The 16,038-nt window shown below is 41.3% G+C and overlaps 1 protein-coding gene across 2 annotated transcripts in view; it reads right to left on the reverse strand.

Annotated features, from left to right (window-relative positions):
* Positions 1-1,579: 1,579 nt before the first annotated feature.
* tle2a (TLE family member 2, transcriptional corepressor a) overlaps positions 1,580-16,038 on the reverse strand; it is a 45,718-nt gene continuing 31,259 nt past the window's right edge. Inside the window, exons 6-20 of one of the 2 annotated variants that reach the window (XM_059341385.1) lie at positions 15,818-15,859; positions 15,078-15,291; positions 14,624-14,640; positions 13,480-13,575; positions 12,826-12,870; positions 11,245-11,406; positions 10,948-11,074; positions 9,463-9,659; positions 9,026-9,105; positions 7,729-7,978; positions 7,173-7,420; positions 5,377-5,524; positions 4,563-4,713; positions 3,965-4,041; positions 1,580-2,746 (exon numbers count right to left, since the gene is read on the reverse strand). In XM_059341385.1, coding sequence (XP_059197368.1) covers positions 2,639-2,746; positions 3,965-4,041; positions 4,563-4,713; positions 5,377-5,524; positions 7,173-7,420; positions 7,729-7,978; positions 9,026-9,105; positions 9,463-9,659; positions 10,948-11,074; positions 11,245-11,406; positions 12,826-12,870; positions 13,480-13,575; positions 14,624-14,640; positions 15,078-15,291; positions 15,818-15,859 — 1,962 coding nt within the window. In that variant the 3' untranslated portion in view covers positions 1,580-2,638. Of the gene's footprint in view, positions 2,747-3,964; positions 4,042-4,562; positions 4,714-5,376; positions 5,525-7,172; positions 7,421-7,728; positions 7,979-9,025; positions 9,106-9,462; positions 9,660-10,947; positions 11,075-11,244; positions 11,407-12,825; positions 12,871-13,479; positions 13,576-14,623; positions 14,641-15,077; positions 15,292-15,784; positions 15,860-16,038 lie in introns of both variants that reach the window. The other variant, XM_059341384.1, reaches the window with a different exon arrangement.

Here is a 16,038-nt window from a genome sequence, read left to right on the forward strand (position 1 = left end):
TGTGCTGTGATTATGGGTTTTAACAGAAGCGTTTAAAAAAGGCCAAAGGTCTAAACCATGGTTTCGATTTTGCACCAAAAGAAATTAAATGAAGCTAAATGATATTATGCACCTGTATGCCAGTAATACTTTACTGTACAAAGGAGATAAATGCTTTACTTTTATTTCTCTCAGTTTTACTTCTCTCGCTTTTCAAGCTTTTTGTCCCGGCAGGAGAGTCACCACTACACCCACAATCACTGAAGAACTCCCTCCTGGGTGTTATTGCTATAATAATCCCTTCCTCGCACTACTGTACTGCACATCACTATGTCTCACCACACTGTGAGCTAGCTCAGCACAAAAACACAACTGTTTGGCTGCATTATGCGAGTCCCGGGACACTTTCCTGTACGTCTGAGGACGCAGACACTGACTGGAGGAGACTGTTGTGTTTCCTCAGTGAGAGAGAAAGGTTTCCACCACAGGAGCTCGTGTGTGTACTCCCCATTCACATCCTTCATTTTTTATCTAAATATTTCTAAGACGCTTTTTGGCACCTCACTGCAGGCACACGCTTTTCTGGCTGTTAGCGTTTAAACAAACATTTAACAAACGCTTCTTTTGATTTTTTGTTTAAACATCCAAGTTCAACCTGGCAAGAATCTGACTCGGTTCTGTGGCTGAAAAACACTTTTGACAGCCAGCAGTGTGAAACACACACAGACACACACACAGCAGATCTACTTAATTGCTGCTCTTCACACCATCACACCTGCATTGATCCTAAAGAGGCTGTTTCAATCTGTTCTTCTCAGTGAGAAGATGTTCATGAAAGACAAATAACACAAATGATTCAGGGCAGAAATCAGACGAGCCTGCACTGTGGGGCAAGTTCAATCAGAAAATGGTGCACAACTTTCTGCTGCAGATTTCGGGTTGAAAATGTTTTATGAAACAAATGTTTTGAGGTATGCTTTCTCTTGTTTGGGGAACACCTCTGACTCGCCCCCAATCAGCAGCAATGTATAAACCTCAACCCTTTACAAACTTTCAAAGACATCTCATCGAGCCTCTAAAGTTATTTACAGGCCTCATGACTCTGAAAATGATCTGGAATGATGAATCATCTTGGCCTAATCTAACACAAGGTTTAGTGATGACATAAGGTTTTTACCAAGTCCTAGTTCTGGAGACATTGGAACGCTGGAAATAGTTCTTTTCTAGGGCTCCCTTGAAAAAGAGGTTCTTAATCTCAATGGGATATTCCCTGGTTAAATAAAAAATAAAAAAAAGTTCCTACATGAAACTTCTCGCAACAAGGTCTGGTTGACCTTCAGCAACTGGGTCGTGATTTCTGAAAATAAACATTGCTTTTGAGTTTTTCAAATTATTTTTTGTGCATTATGCACCAACAGCAAAGTGCCATCTAGTTCTATTATATTAGAGACATCTCTACAGCCGATACCTCCTACACTCTGCAACTAACATCAAAACAATCTAGATTTATTAATAGCACTACATGTAAGATGAAAAATATGCGTTTTTGATTTTGGGGAGAACTGGTTCTTTAAAGCAAATCCAAGTCACAGATAACATCCTTGTTTGCCTTTACAGAACTTTATTTACATGTCCATATATAGCAAGGTTCAAGGTTCATGATGCAGTTGTGAAAATACCTGTCTGCCTATATGTGCCCTAACAAATACAATAAAAAAAACACATTTAATGTTTAGTGTTAAGAATGACGATGACGTAGCAGAGGCAACATCTCCAAAACTTGGACAGTTCCTGTTCTGAGCTCTTTGAACTGACTTCAGTTTTCTGTCCTCAGGGTTTTTCTGTTCCAGGCTGGTTTTCCTCCCAAAAAGATCTCAACAATAAGTCTGACTTTGTTCTTTTATAAATAAAAAAAGCAACAAAGACTAACTCTTGAGGAAACTTTAGAGAAAACCAACCCTTTATATACTGGAGATGATACAATCATGTTGCTGCTGAAACTTAACCAGGAGAAAAAAAAAATAGCTGGAACCTCACAGCACACCATCCTGCCATCTGCCACGCATCTGCTGCACCGAGGAGCAGCCACGTAGCTGGACCGGACCAGGCCAAACCAGGCCAAGCTGACCCAGGCTGGGACTTTTTTTATTTTTTATACACAGCACAGAATAAGGACCGTATTTTTCCATTAAGAGTTCCCAGCCCTCCCTGAACCCTTTCCACCTTCCCTCAGTCCCACATCTGTCTTTTTCCACTCGATGCAGTCCAACTGTTTGCGAAAAATTCAAAGGCTAAAAAAATAATTTTTTTTTGCTAATTTCTTGTTCACTACAGAGGTTTTATTTTGTTAAAAAAAGGAACAAAAAGGAACAAAAGCAAAAGTTCTTTGGAGGAATCCCACAATTGCGCAGCTATAGACTAACCAGCGTTCTCAGAGCATTAAAAACAAAGTTCAGTTTGTTTTTTTTCCAGAGATGTGACTTTGTGCCCCCTTGCTTCTCTTTCTCATTTCTTTCACAAACGTAAACAAAACAACAAAGTACGAGTTGAGTGTCTCTTGTTTTCCATGCCACCGACGCTCTGTACAGTCACTGGTGCAGGAGGGAGCCTTTGCTCCGCCCCCTGATTATTAGTTGTTTTTTTTCCAGCCAATCAATGTTCAGTAGATGACTTCGTAGACTGTGGCCTTCTTGTCCCCGGAGCCGGTGACGATGAACTGGTCGTCAGGAGAGATATCACAGCTGAGAACCGACGAAGACTCCTTAGACTGAACGGAGACACAAAGAGCAGCCGCATTAGCTACAAACAGTCAGTGAATCGGGTTTTTGTACATTTTGACATTATTCAAGTCAAAACTGATGTATTTGCTTCCCAAAATAACACTGAAATATGTTTATATTGAAAAAGCAGGATAGGAGAGACAAATGCATTTTCACAGTTGACAACTGCATTGTTTCAAAGCCTGAAATCACAATTCCTCATTATATCACCATCTTATCTATATTTCTATTTGTACATATCTCTACTTACTTAAGAATTGTGGCATTTGTATTTTATATTGTCGTATACTTAGTGTAGAGCAATCTTTATTTTATTTACAGACTTACTTATTTCTATTTCTTATACAGGAGCAACTGTAAACAAGCAATTTCCCCAAGGGATCAATAAAGTACTCTAATTTTGATATACTGAATTTCATGCTACTTTTTAAAATTCAAGCATTTTAAAAACACTTTCGGAGGTACCTAATTTAAAAAAAACTTCCAGATTCTCAAAGCCTTTTACATAAAAACTATGAATGCAATTGTGAAAAATAAAGATTAAATAATTCCTTTATACCCATTGTCATTTGGTTTATTATACCAGCTGTTCATGTTGACTTTGTATGTTTTCATCATGATTAAGATGACAAACAAATATCACAACAGAATTGTTTCATTTCAAATATGAAAACATTTGTTTTCAACCTGGTCTCACAGAAATCCGTGAAATAGCCACGGATTTCGCTTAACTCAAAATCCGTGGAATAGCCACGGAATCGCTCAAATTTCCGTGAAACTGACACGGATTTCGTTACAATGCAGTACAGTACAGTCATATCCCGTGGCTGTTGGTCTGTTCCAAGTCACGTGACTTTCAAGGTTCCGGCGGTCAGAACAAAAAACATGGCGGACAGTTCTCTTGTTTTTAGTGAAAAAATTAATATTTTGACTTTGTTTCTGCATAAAAATGGATTTTGATCACATTTCTAGCGAGAAATATATGTTTTATTTTCTAAATATTCACTCAGTGAATTTTCATAATCACTTTGTGGTGAAGATCTCGTCAGAAAAATATGACTGTCATTAACTTGCATTGTAGCGAAATCCGTGGCTATTTCACGGATTTCTGTGAAAGATTTTCCAAACTTAGTATACATTTTTTTACAAGAAAAACTGTGTGTGGGCAGAGAGCTGTGTATAAAACGCAGTGTGTTATATCTTACCTGGAATATGCTGGATCCGTAAGGTGTCCGCCATGCATTCAGGAGGTTATCTTTTCCTGTGCTCACAAACCATTTACCTACAGGACGAAACACACACAGCCATCAACAGATAAAGTCTCAGGGGAGGTGAGATATGGAGAAGCCTGAGAGGAGGTGCTGCTTTTGTAAAGAAGAATAGGAGAGGTGAAAAGAAAGATGCTGCTTCTGAATAATGAGAGAACCAAAAAGATTGTTCTGCTTCCTTAGTCAGAGTGTGAGTGTGTGTGTGTGTGTGTGTGTGTGTGTATGTGTAGGGTTCTTACACCTTTTCCAAAGTCAAATTCATCCACTTTTCAAGTATTTTCAAGGTGAGTTTTCAAGCTTTTCCAGCACCTCACATCAGTAGTAATTATTTAAAATATGTAGAACATACAATATACTAAATATTTCACTTCTTCATTACATTAAATTGTGACAGCATTCTACAGAAGGGTGACGAATTATAACACAAAAAGTCACTTGTTTGTAAATAAACTTGATACAAACAGCACATTAAATTTCATGTTTTCAAGGAATTCCAGCCCCCACAGTGACTCTGTACGTGTGTATACAAACGTACCGCAGTAGGCAAACTTTAGGGAGAGAACGCAGCTCTCGTGAAGGTGCAGCTGGTACTTGTCAGGTTTGGAGACGTGCAGGACTTCCACATTACTGCTCTCCATTCCCACAGCCAGCCACTCGCCTGTCGGACAGTAGCCCAGAGAGAAGATCTGCAGACAGAGAGGGAAGAAAGGAGTCAAAGGAAGGAGAGAAAGAAATGAGACAGAAGCATGTCAGCACATGAATGCTCAATTGTCTGGACTGCAGTGAGTCTAATTTGTGTGTTTAATTAGCAACATGGTCTCACAGAAATCCGTGAAATAGCCACGGATTTCGCTTAACTCAAAATCCGTAGAATCGCTCAAATTTTCCGTGAAACTGACACGGATTTCGCTACAATACAAGTTAATGACAGTCATATCCCGTGGCTATTCCAACATACAAAGTGATTATGTACATTCACTGAGTGAATATTTAGAAAATAAAACATATATTTCTCGCTAGAAATGTGATCAAAATCCATTTTTATGCAGAAACAAAGTAAAAATATTAATTTTTTCACTAAAAATGAGAGAACTGTCCGCCATGTTTTTTGTTCTGACCGCCGGGACCTTGAAAGTCACGTGACTTGGAACAAACCAATAGGAAAAAATATCAATGGGATGGCCACGGGATATGACTGTCATTAACTTGCATTGTAGCGAAATCCGTGTCATTTTCACGGAAATTTGAGCGATTCCGTGGCTATTCCACGGATTTTGAGTTAAGCGAAATCCGTGGCTATTTCACAGATTTCTGTGAGACCAGGTTCTTAATTAGGGGTGTGTGTGTACCTGCGAGGTGAAGTCGTGCTGCTGGAGCTGCCGTCCCTCTCGGAGGTCCCAGCAGCGGACTGTGTTGTCCAGCCCTCCCGTCCACAGTTTGGTGCCGTCGTTGGAGATGTCGATGCAGCTCGCTCCGTCTGTGTGGCCCTGGAACTGCCTGCAAGGAGGAGACACACAAGAGCCTTAGAGACAGACGCATATTAACACACAAACACAACTCTGGAGCCCTGACTGCCCAGCCTCCTCTCTGATCTCTGCTCATTCCTAAATACTGTTGCTTGTAGAAGTAAGCTGTGTTCCCTTTCCCTACTACTCATTATTCTATAAAAGGACCATACTGCACTACATAAAAACAGGCCACTTCAGGTCATTTAAATGCACTGTGAAAATCAACACTAAAACACACATGTTGTTTAAGTTACTTAACTTTTGCATGAAACAGAGGGAATATAAGTTTTCACCACCAAATATTCCCAAGAAAAAACCTACAATGACTTATAAATGTGTGTCTTAGTGTGGGGAACTGTAAGAGGCAAAAAAAACCCCACACAGCTGCAATCAATAATGATCTGTTTTCTTCCCTTTGGCTGCATCTATAACATCTATACAGTATAATAATTACAGGTGTTTTTGGAGCTCACTTTAACTTGTTTTATAAGGTTTTATTCTCTGTAGTCATCACTTTTTTTGTCTGTTCGACCACAGTAACTGCTTACCTGCAATATTTGAAAAAGGAAAAAAAAGAAAACAGTTTGCTGCTTTACACACGAGTTGAAGAACGAGTCTATTGTGTTAGCTCCACCCACCCTGTCCGCTGGATGAATCACTGCTGGGTGAAGGAAAACGGTCACTAACTGTGCAGTGTTTAGGATTTTTCCTGAGAAGCTCGCCACATATACCCAATTCATACTACAGCAAACCCTCAAGCTTTCATCAGTTCAGGAGTGATAACTTATTCAACGATAGATGAACAAACATTTAACCCATTGAGGTCTGAAACGCCTGTAAAACCTCTGGGCGATTTTAAAATAAGCCCCTAAAACCTGAGGTTTTTCTGGAAATTCAACAGAAGTGTCAACGCTTCTACTAAATAACAGATTTTTCAGCCTCTGTAGCAGATAGAAATGAAATTCAAAAAGTATTTGAGAGCTTATACAAATACTACAAAACGAAGTATCCGCTTCCCAGGCTTCAATGGGTTAAATGAGATTATTACTTTAAGAAAACCTAAAGTCCTTCAAGACGAATACATCTACTTTTTTATAATGTTAAGATATAATCTATCTACTTAATATTTGTATGCTGCTTGTAAATGATTAAAGACTTAAAGTTGTCTTACTGTTCACTTTATAAGAGGCAGGTATATAGTATGGACCAGTGCATTTGAAGGTGGGTATATCATTGTAATATTTGCAATACTAGAAATGAAATAGAAAGTTGCATGCTCTGTTGCTTTAAAGACAAAAATGACTAAAACAGAGGAAGATGCAGCCTGCATTTCTTAAACATGCAGACACACACAGGTTTGGCTAAAATCCACCTCGTCTGTGCTGTTTGTTTGTTTTTCCTCTTTACTTTATGATTGACAGTTTAGATTGTAAAATTTCAGAAATTACACTATTTCCTCCCTGTCGGTGCAGTCTCCATCTTCTCATTTGCCACTTCACCGCCTCTCTTCCTTTGCCTTCACTCTCTCCGCTCTTTACTCCTCTCCTCTTGTCTTCTCGAGTCTGACCATGTTCCCGTTTCCATGGCATTTACTGAAACTAGTTAAAAACAAGGCCGTCTCCTTCCTCTCCTCTTACCTGACCAGCGTTTGGTTGTGAAGGTCCCAGACGACGATGTTGCCGTCGCTGCAGCAGGAGAAGCAGACCTTGTTGTCAGGGGAGATGGCCAGAGCGTAGCACGCGGGGGCAGACGACGTCAGCTCCGCCTTGATGCGAGGAGTGGGCGTGGCCAGATCCCAGATTGACAGCGTGCTGGCCTCCCCGCCGACGATCAGAGTCCGTCCGTCTGAGAGCAGTTTGCAGGAGCGGATGTAGTTATCCCTGTTCTGATTGAACAAGGCAGAACAACAAATATAAACATTTATATACAGTAATATATGTTGCAGCACTCTGTAATTGATGACAAGGGGACCCGAAGATACAGAGTTAAGCGTGCTGCTACAGCAGTACCACAGCAATAAATAAAGATGCCGGAGGATTTGGCTTCAACACAAAGGTGATTCATCATCTAAAGTGTGTTTTTATTTGTGGGAAAACAAGAGCATCATTTTTGGTAGTAAAGCTACATTATTAGACAGAAGGTGGACAACAAACTTTAAATACGAGTCTACAAACATCCATCCAAGTGTCTCACCAGACAGTCCAGCTGGGCCATGGGGCTCTTGCTTCCAGGCTGGCTGATGTCCCACACCTTGACGCAGCCCTTGCCTCCGGTGTAGACGTGGCGCGTCGAGGTGCTGATGGTGACGGCACACACCACCTCTCCGTGGTTCAGGGTGTGAATCTGACGGGCGTGGCGAGGGATCCCCGGGCCCAGCAGGGCGTCGGGTGGAAAGGGCACCGGCTGCATCTGTCCGTCTGCGCTCACGTGGAATGAGTAGGCGCTGCAGAGAAGACAGGGAGGAAATGGATGAATGGAACAAAAAGACAAAGAGGGCAAACTTTTTATTATTTAGTCTTTAACTGCATCATCATTTGTGTCCGACCTATTTCGAACTTGTGAAAATGGCGAGTGAGGTAGCTGCAGCAGTGAGCAATGATTATACAACAACTTTACAATTTATAAATGTATATTAATGTAATACACGAACACACAAATTTGTATAGTTGTTGTATAATCATTGCTCGCTGCTGCAGCTTCCTCACTCGCCATTTTATATATATAGATATATATATATCTATATATATAAAAGACATTTATGGGTCAAGTTTTCAGTCTGAATTGAATTACTGCCAATACTACGTGATGCCCGTAACTGACCATCTCTAGATGATATACAGAGATTCTAATAAATGCATCATGGTGAGACAACACATGCACTACACAAGCAAGTACTTGGTCAGTGAAAAGTGTACGCAGTGTATTACATGAAAATATACTTAAGCATTTGTGTCTTAAAGAGGACTTAGTTAAACTATTATTGAACTACTTATAAGTGTGTGAGTTTGATAAGCGACATTTAAGACTGAGGGAAAGTTGCCCACGCAAAACTTTTTAACAAACTACCTGATCTCATTCAACTTGTGATTTGTTGCATTTCCAAGAAATACTTCTGACTGAATGTGACTAAATCCTGACATTTACTAATGATGTCTGGAAAACTGAAAAAAAACGGTGTTTTTAACTATGAGTCTATTGAAGCTGCTCTGCAAATACCACTGACGTCACATCGGCCATTCATCTGCAGAGGCAAGAAAAACACTGCTGCAGCCACAGCTTTAAAACCATTTTTCAAGTGCTTTAAAAGGTGAATACTTCTTTTAAAAGTTCTTAAAGTAAGAACACACACAATCCAAACAAGACTTTTCCCTTCAATATGTTTGACTGTTGATCTTTCCTTCTGGTGTTGTCGTTTCTGAGCAGAGCCTGAGTGCAGTTAATGGTGAACAGGTGAAGATTTGAGTGATAGCAAGCAAGAAAGGAAACTCACGGTTTTCCGGAGGCGGCTGACTGCAGGCTGGCAGGCAGCCCGGGGACCCTCATATGCGGGTGTGGAGACTCATAGCCCACCTGGAACAGAATGAAATGTGAGGAGAGAAAAAAACACTAGATACCTGTCTTCATGGAGAGGAGAGGAGAGAAGAGGAGAGGAGAGGGTTCACTCATAAAAACAGATACTACAGAGACATTATCAGATGAAAGATCAGAATAAAATGAGATCATGTAAAAGCAAAGAGACTTTTCAAGAGCCAAGGTCAGAGATTCTTTACGATAAATGACAATGCAGCTCCTTTCCCTCTAAAACACTCCGTTCTTTGCCACATATATATTCTCATTTTTGCCCTCTGTGACGGGTTTATATGCTGAGGTATTACATATGACAGTGACACTGAGAAAGACAAATTATCTGCAGAGTGTCTATCTCACCACGGGGGACCGTCCGTAGCCTGCGGCAGCAGCCGCCGCTGCAGCTGCAGCAGCTCCGTTCATCTGTGGGGAGACTAAGTGGAGGCCGGCGCCATAACCTGCCGCCCCGGCCAGGTCCCCGTTCACCCCTGGAGGCAGGCCAAAAGCCCCTGGAGGGTACGCTCCCTGCACCGCCAGGGGGTTTCTAAGACCTAGAGCTGGAGGAGGGAGGAAAAGACAAGAGGAAGTCAGTTTATTGTGAAAAATTAAAGTGAACTAATTATTGATTGAGGCAACATAATGTCATTCAGAGACTTTTCTCTTTTATTTCAACCACAAAAAACTCCACTTTTTATTAAGGTGACTCCCTGTGCAGGGCCTCTCAGTGTGCAGTGTGTGACACAGTTGTGACTGACAGGCTGTGAACAAGCTACCGCCATACAAAAGACAGGACAACATCCCTAAACTACAGCTCTAGACCACTACTGCCCCCTGCTGGCTTCCACGCCTTCCTGCAGAGAGAGAGTGTGTGTGTAAATGTGTGTGTGTGCATAACCGTCCTCTACATCCTCTGTCTGTGCATGTAGCTGCATCGATGAGTGTGTACGTTTGCATGCATAACGGTGTGTGTGCATAATGGTGTGTGTGTGTGTGTGTGGGCTAACAGGTGATGCGAGTAAAAAAAAAGCGTTACAGTGGAATAGATGGAGGCTCATTATGAAGCAGCTCACAGTCACAGTCCATCACCTCTCCTAAGCTTTCCATTTAAAAAGTGAGGGGCGCTGAATATTTTTGCCCACAGCTGCTTATTAAGTCCAGATGGTTGTGGGTGGTGGGGAGCTGGCTGACACCCATACCAACTACTGCGGCCCGACGCCGATACAATCACAACATGTAACACGACGACTACGGGCTTAAGAACTCATCTCTGCAGAGGAAGATTCATGTTATTAATTGATGCTGTGTGCAGTGAAAGATTGTGTCCCTGAACAGAGGGATAGAGACATTTGTCTTTTAGTCTCATGAGTTTTTCCAGTGGTGTTAGAAAGCTTTGCACTTTCACTTCACACCAACGTCAGGCTGTCCGAAGTCCAATGCTCTAATTAAGTGCAGAATGTTTATTCTTTGGGGAATAAAAAGAACTAAAGTCAAAGCAGAAGTCCCTTAAATCTGCATTTCTAATGGCCAGCAGGGGGCGACTCCACTGGTTGAAAAAAGAAGTCCGACTTTATAGAAGTCTATGAGGAAATTACACTATTCACGCTTAATTATCTTAAACATTTTCCTGATGTACTAATGTTCTGAATCACTGGCATTATGTTCATTTTTTTTAAATTATGTTCCCATTTAGCCTTATTCAGAGTGTGGTTGCAGTGAGACACACTCTAAGGAGTCAACTGTTTGTCATTTTTTTACAAGATGTTAATGCCAAAAAACTAGTCCACAAACCAATGAGTGATGCCCAGTGGCAACATCTACTTCTTTTACAAAGTCGATTGTTCTTACCAAGGGGGTCAACACCCGGCTTGCCAGGGACAGGTCTGAACTGCGGAGGTCCACTGGGTCCCGGGGTATTGGACTCTTGAGACATGGGGGTCCCTGGCTTCATACCTGGAGTGCTGGACTTCTCCCTCTAGTAGAGCAGAAATAAGATGTTCATTTACAATGAAAAAAATGAGCAGAGTTCAAAAACACTGGTGCCTTATACTGGAATGTACCATGTGTGCTCTACATGGACATCTGCGTTCATGTGACTTTTTAGGTCTTTGTTTGGTCAACTGACATACAGGTGTGTAGGTCTACCTGTGGGGGCTCTTTGCCACGAGACGGAGAGGCTGCGCTGCTGGAGGAGGCCAGGGAGGCAGGGCTGGCCTGGGGGGGGCCCTCCTTACGGGAGGGGGGCATCTTGTCGAGGCCGTTCTCCCTGGACGAGTAGGATTGCACACTGCGGGGGGATGACGGATCCTGAAATCAAAACATATAAAACTGCATTACACTGGACAGAAATAAGAAGTAATGAGGATTTATTAATTGGCTCGACAAAGAAATTAAACATAAAACAATTTATACTGCCAGTGATGAAAATGTATGACCGTTTCTACACAATAAAAGTATTAAATAGATTTGCTCTGGCAAAGAACAAACTCCTGGGACACCTTGTGAAGTTTCCCCTGGTCAACAGGTATGCTTTGACTGTGGAAGGTAAGAACAGAAGGAGCGGGTCTGGTATGTGCTGCCTTTGGCAGTGTAAAAGTATTAATGAAGTTGGATGTCTTGGTTTGGGCTACAAAGCCTCCATGTTGTTGTTTTATAACAAAGTGTAGGTGCAACTCATAACCCTCGGCTACTCTAGTGTACAGTTTAAATGTCTGTTTCATACAATGTGATAGAATGAAGCCTTTATTTGGGATGTGAAAGCCAAAACAACGAAAAACAAAAGTGGATCATTATTGGAAGAAACGATGTAACACTTGGCCATGCAATACTTGCATTCATGTGAAAGTACTCAAAACACTTTGTAAACATATTTATGTGCAAATAAAAAACAACACTCCCACATTGTGTAAATGCAAGTAAATCAAATCAAGTGGGTAGATTTGGGTAGACTTTTTAGAATGAAATACCTGTTTTTATGTTACAATCTGTCTTGAAAAACACAAAAAAATGCTTTCAAACTAAAACATACTTAGGAGACACCCACTTGATTTGTCTGACTCATACTAGCTTTCTGTACACTTTTTCACAGAACAAGGACTGTGGATTTTGTCTGCCATCACTCAGATTGGAAGCACATTAATGGCCTGTTTGAACAAGAGGAATGATTACAGCAGGCAAAATCTGTTTCAGTGTTCATATGGGCAACTGATGGATGCTTTAAAAGAGACTTGAAAAACTGTGAACCAGTCCATGCTTCTGCCAACTATTGTTTTTCAGTGAACAGAAAAGAAATCACTTTCTGGCACCAGAGGAGTTTTCCGAATCAGAGCAAACACTTCAATATAAAAGCTTTCGGGAACTGTCTATAGTCCCAGTTACTGTCATCTCATGCACAATGGACATTTATGCATTCTTACTAAACTAACTTCATTTTTCTACATCTTACAGCCTCGCTATCTATGTTGTCTGTACTTATTCATAAAACTAATAAGACCTCAAGAGTCATACCTATAGAGATGTACATAAAGTTGTAGAGGGGGTAAATGTGTGAATGCATATGTACTTTATGGTTGTGTATGCTGTGAAATAAGGGCATGTAGAGGTGGAGGAGGGGTTATTGCCATTAAATTATTATTATTCAGATGCTCCTGCTGGGTGTGTTTACATGATGTATGCAGATGAAAGCGGTGAAGTGAGGCCAATAGAGGCCGGCGGGCGCCTACTAACCTCATCCACCACCAAATTATCATCACTCTTATCCGCATCGCTGCCCTGTGAGAGAAGAGAGGAAGTGAGATAAGATATTCCTGCTCTGTATGTAGATTACATGTAGAATTATACGACACACAAAGCAAACAGAGGCGCGTGTGTGTAACGCAACACATTTGAAAAAAGTTTTCTAATACAATCCTTTGTCTCAAGAGCTTTTGATTTATTACACTGCAGGAGAAGAAAATGAAATCTTAACATTTGATTGCCTGAGATGGTTAGAAGTAAATGCAAGGGACAGAGCAAATGTAATGAATTAATTTTAGATGTTTAACTTGGAGAGGTGAAATCCTCTGAGGCAGCGCTCTGTTTTAATAATGCAGGTCTTCTCAAACAAAGCGTTAATGCTGAAGTTCATAATAAAATAACTTCCCAAACTCACAATAAAAATAATCCCTTTCAAAGCTTAATGTATCTGCTTTTCTACAATAACACCAATAATACAGTGAAGATGGCAGGGAATGTGAGCATTTAAATGAGTCCAAAATGACAGCAGGTCTCCAGAGTCCACAGTACAGACACCACTGGTCTTATCGGTCAAGGTCTGGTGGAGTTGGGTGAAACTTTCCTTCAGTTACTTAAACATTTAAGAGTGTTATGAAAGTGCCTCACATAGTCGGTCATGAACTCTTTCTCATCAGCTTTCCTCTTCTTGCCGTTGCTGAGGTAGTCTGCTGGGCGACCCTTATCCCCATTGGACAGAGAGCTCTGCAGAGGGGAGAGCGAGAGAGGGTGAGAAAAGAGAGAGCAAAGGGGGAGGTGTGCATGTGGGCACAAAGAGGAGAAGAGGGAAAGAGTGGGAAAAAAAGGAGTGAGGGCAGAGAGGAAGGAAGAGGGTGATAATGAGGTGAGAGGGACTGCATAAATCATGTCAGGCTCATAAGCTGCAGAGATGAATGTGAAGGAATATCAGGCCGCATCGATCGGCCGGCTCACTGCAGGAGTGAGAGGAAGAAAGAGAATGCTTCAAGTTTTCTGTAAGGCAGCAGAAAAGACTGTGGAGCAGTCTGAGTAAGTTTTGGCAATGATGCACAGTTTTATAAACCAGTGTTGTCACAATTTTATAGTGGTATTGATATAATGTTGAGATCTAAATTGTTGCCATACATGGTTTGGCATCAGTTATGGCGATCCTAGTGTATGAGAGCTACATTTAAGCCGACAAGATGTTGAAAATGATCAAAGCTGCCCAAACCTGTGTACTTTTAACTGATTACAGCTAGCAACACTTTTGGCAGCGTACATAGTGACAGAGAAGAAAGAACCACAAAAAGTTTTATCTTGAAAAAATGTCTACTTTGTTTACTTAAGTCCATGCAGTGGCGGAAAAGCTTGCTTATTGCTCATTCAAATTATTTTTTGCAAAATCAATGAACTGCAAAATAAATCCCCAAAAAAATCCAATAGTAAGGCTTTATTTTGCAGGTCTGTATTTTTTTAAATAACTTCCTAATCATTTCTTACTTGAAAGAACTATACAAAAAACAACACATTAGATAGCACTTTACATAGTGATTACAAAAATCATTTAAAAAGGTAGCCACACATAAGAAAGTTGCATGTCAAATTTAGGATTAAGGACCCATAAAATGAAGCAAAAAAAGCCCTTTTCTGTAAAACAAAAACTTGCTTTATGAGGACTGGATACCCATGTAAATGACCGAATTTATCTGCAGTATCAAAAAACTGCTGAACAAACGGCTGCACAAGTGTGAGTGTACTTGATATAAGTGATTGTGAGGTGAATTGTACTCACTGGTCCTGCTTCACGGTCTGTTCATTCCAGGCAGAAGCATCCAAAACATCCAGGTACCCGGCCACAGGACAGCAAATGCAGATAAGGGAACACACACACATACACACACACACACACACACACACACACACACACACACACACATAAATGTAGCATTATCTGCCATCACTTTACATCACTCTACAGCTGATGACTCAGAGGGAAAATATCCCTGAGCAGTGTTATCATCAGCAACACTCTTGTGCCCTGCCAAAAATCCAAAGCAAAGCCAATCATCAAGATCCATCGAGCCAAGCTTCAGTGTTTACTCCCCCCCACCTCGGAGAGACGTTTCCATCTCTAAGAATGTAAGCCAACTCTCGCACAGCCCTAAACTCATCTAGAGTTTTACACTTTGTGGAACACAAACAAAGAAAAATAAGCAAACAGGCATCAATTTAAAGTGTTCCTGTACCTCTGTGGTGCTCTGCAGCGGCGGCGGCGGCTGCTGCTGCCTCTAGGTGAGCTCTCTCATCTTTGGCAGCCAGCTGGGCCCCCAGAGCCCCGGACAGGGCCAGCAGACCGGACCCCCCGCCGAGCGCCAGGCCAGGGTGAGGCAGTCCTGACGGGTGTGGGCCCATTGGCAAACCCTGGGCATGCTGGGAGAGGTGCTGGGCCTGAAGCTGTTGCTGCAGACAGGAAAAATAGAAGTGGTAATGGAAAAAGGGGGGAGACACAAGAAAGAGAGATCTGGGTGACTTACAAGCAATGGAAGAAGTGGCTCAACAGGAAGTGATCAAGAGGAGGAAGAAAAGAGAGGGAACTAAGTGCTGCGACGTGTACGAGTTGAGGAGTGCTGAAGATACTGGCTCTGCTGCCAAATCAGCGTGATTAGAAATAAAACTTAATAATTTAAAGCCTGTTTTAATTTTCTAGAAATCAGACAGGACATTTGGTTGCATCCATCATTTATTGTTGATGATGTTCTGGAAGCTGGTAAGGCCGCTTGAACAAAAACAAAAAAAACTCTTTAGAATTCAAAAGTTATCCATTTTTGAAAAATAAATATTTATATTAAGGCGGGCAAATGGATGTTTGCCTCAAAAAAAAGAAAAGGAGGAAAGTAAATAAATGGGAGGATAAGGTACACACGCTCTGAGGCAGAGGGGGAAGCCCACGTACCCCTATCGAAGCATTTAGCTCCCCCATGGTCACCTGTTTGGCGCGCTCCATAGCCTGGACCACCTGTTGTTGGTGCTGTGGAAAAAAAACAACCAAGGGGTCAGTAAGGGCAGGTGGATTCGGAATGAAAAACTTAAAATTTAAATGTTAAAATCTTTTCTTTCTCTGTAAACTGAATCAATATTAATGAGTTTAACTTTTCTTAATTAGTGTGGAAAAGTATTCAGACTCACAAACAGCATATTTAAAATACA

Source organism: Centropristis striata, chromosome 9 (assembly GCF_030273125.1).
Source record: "Centropristis striata isolate RG_2023a ecotype Rhode Island chromosome 9, C.striata_1.0, whole genome shotgun sequence".
Lineage (NCBI taxonomy): Eukaryota > Metazoa > Chordata > Actinopteri > Perciformes > Serranidae > Centropristis > Centropristis striata.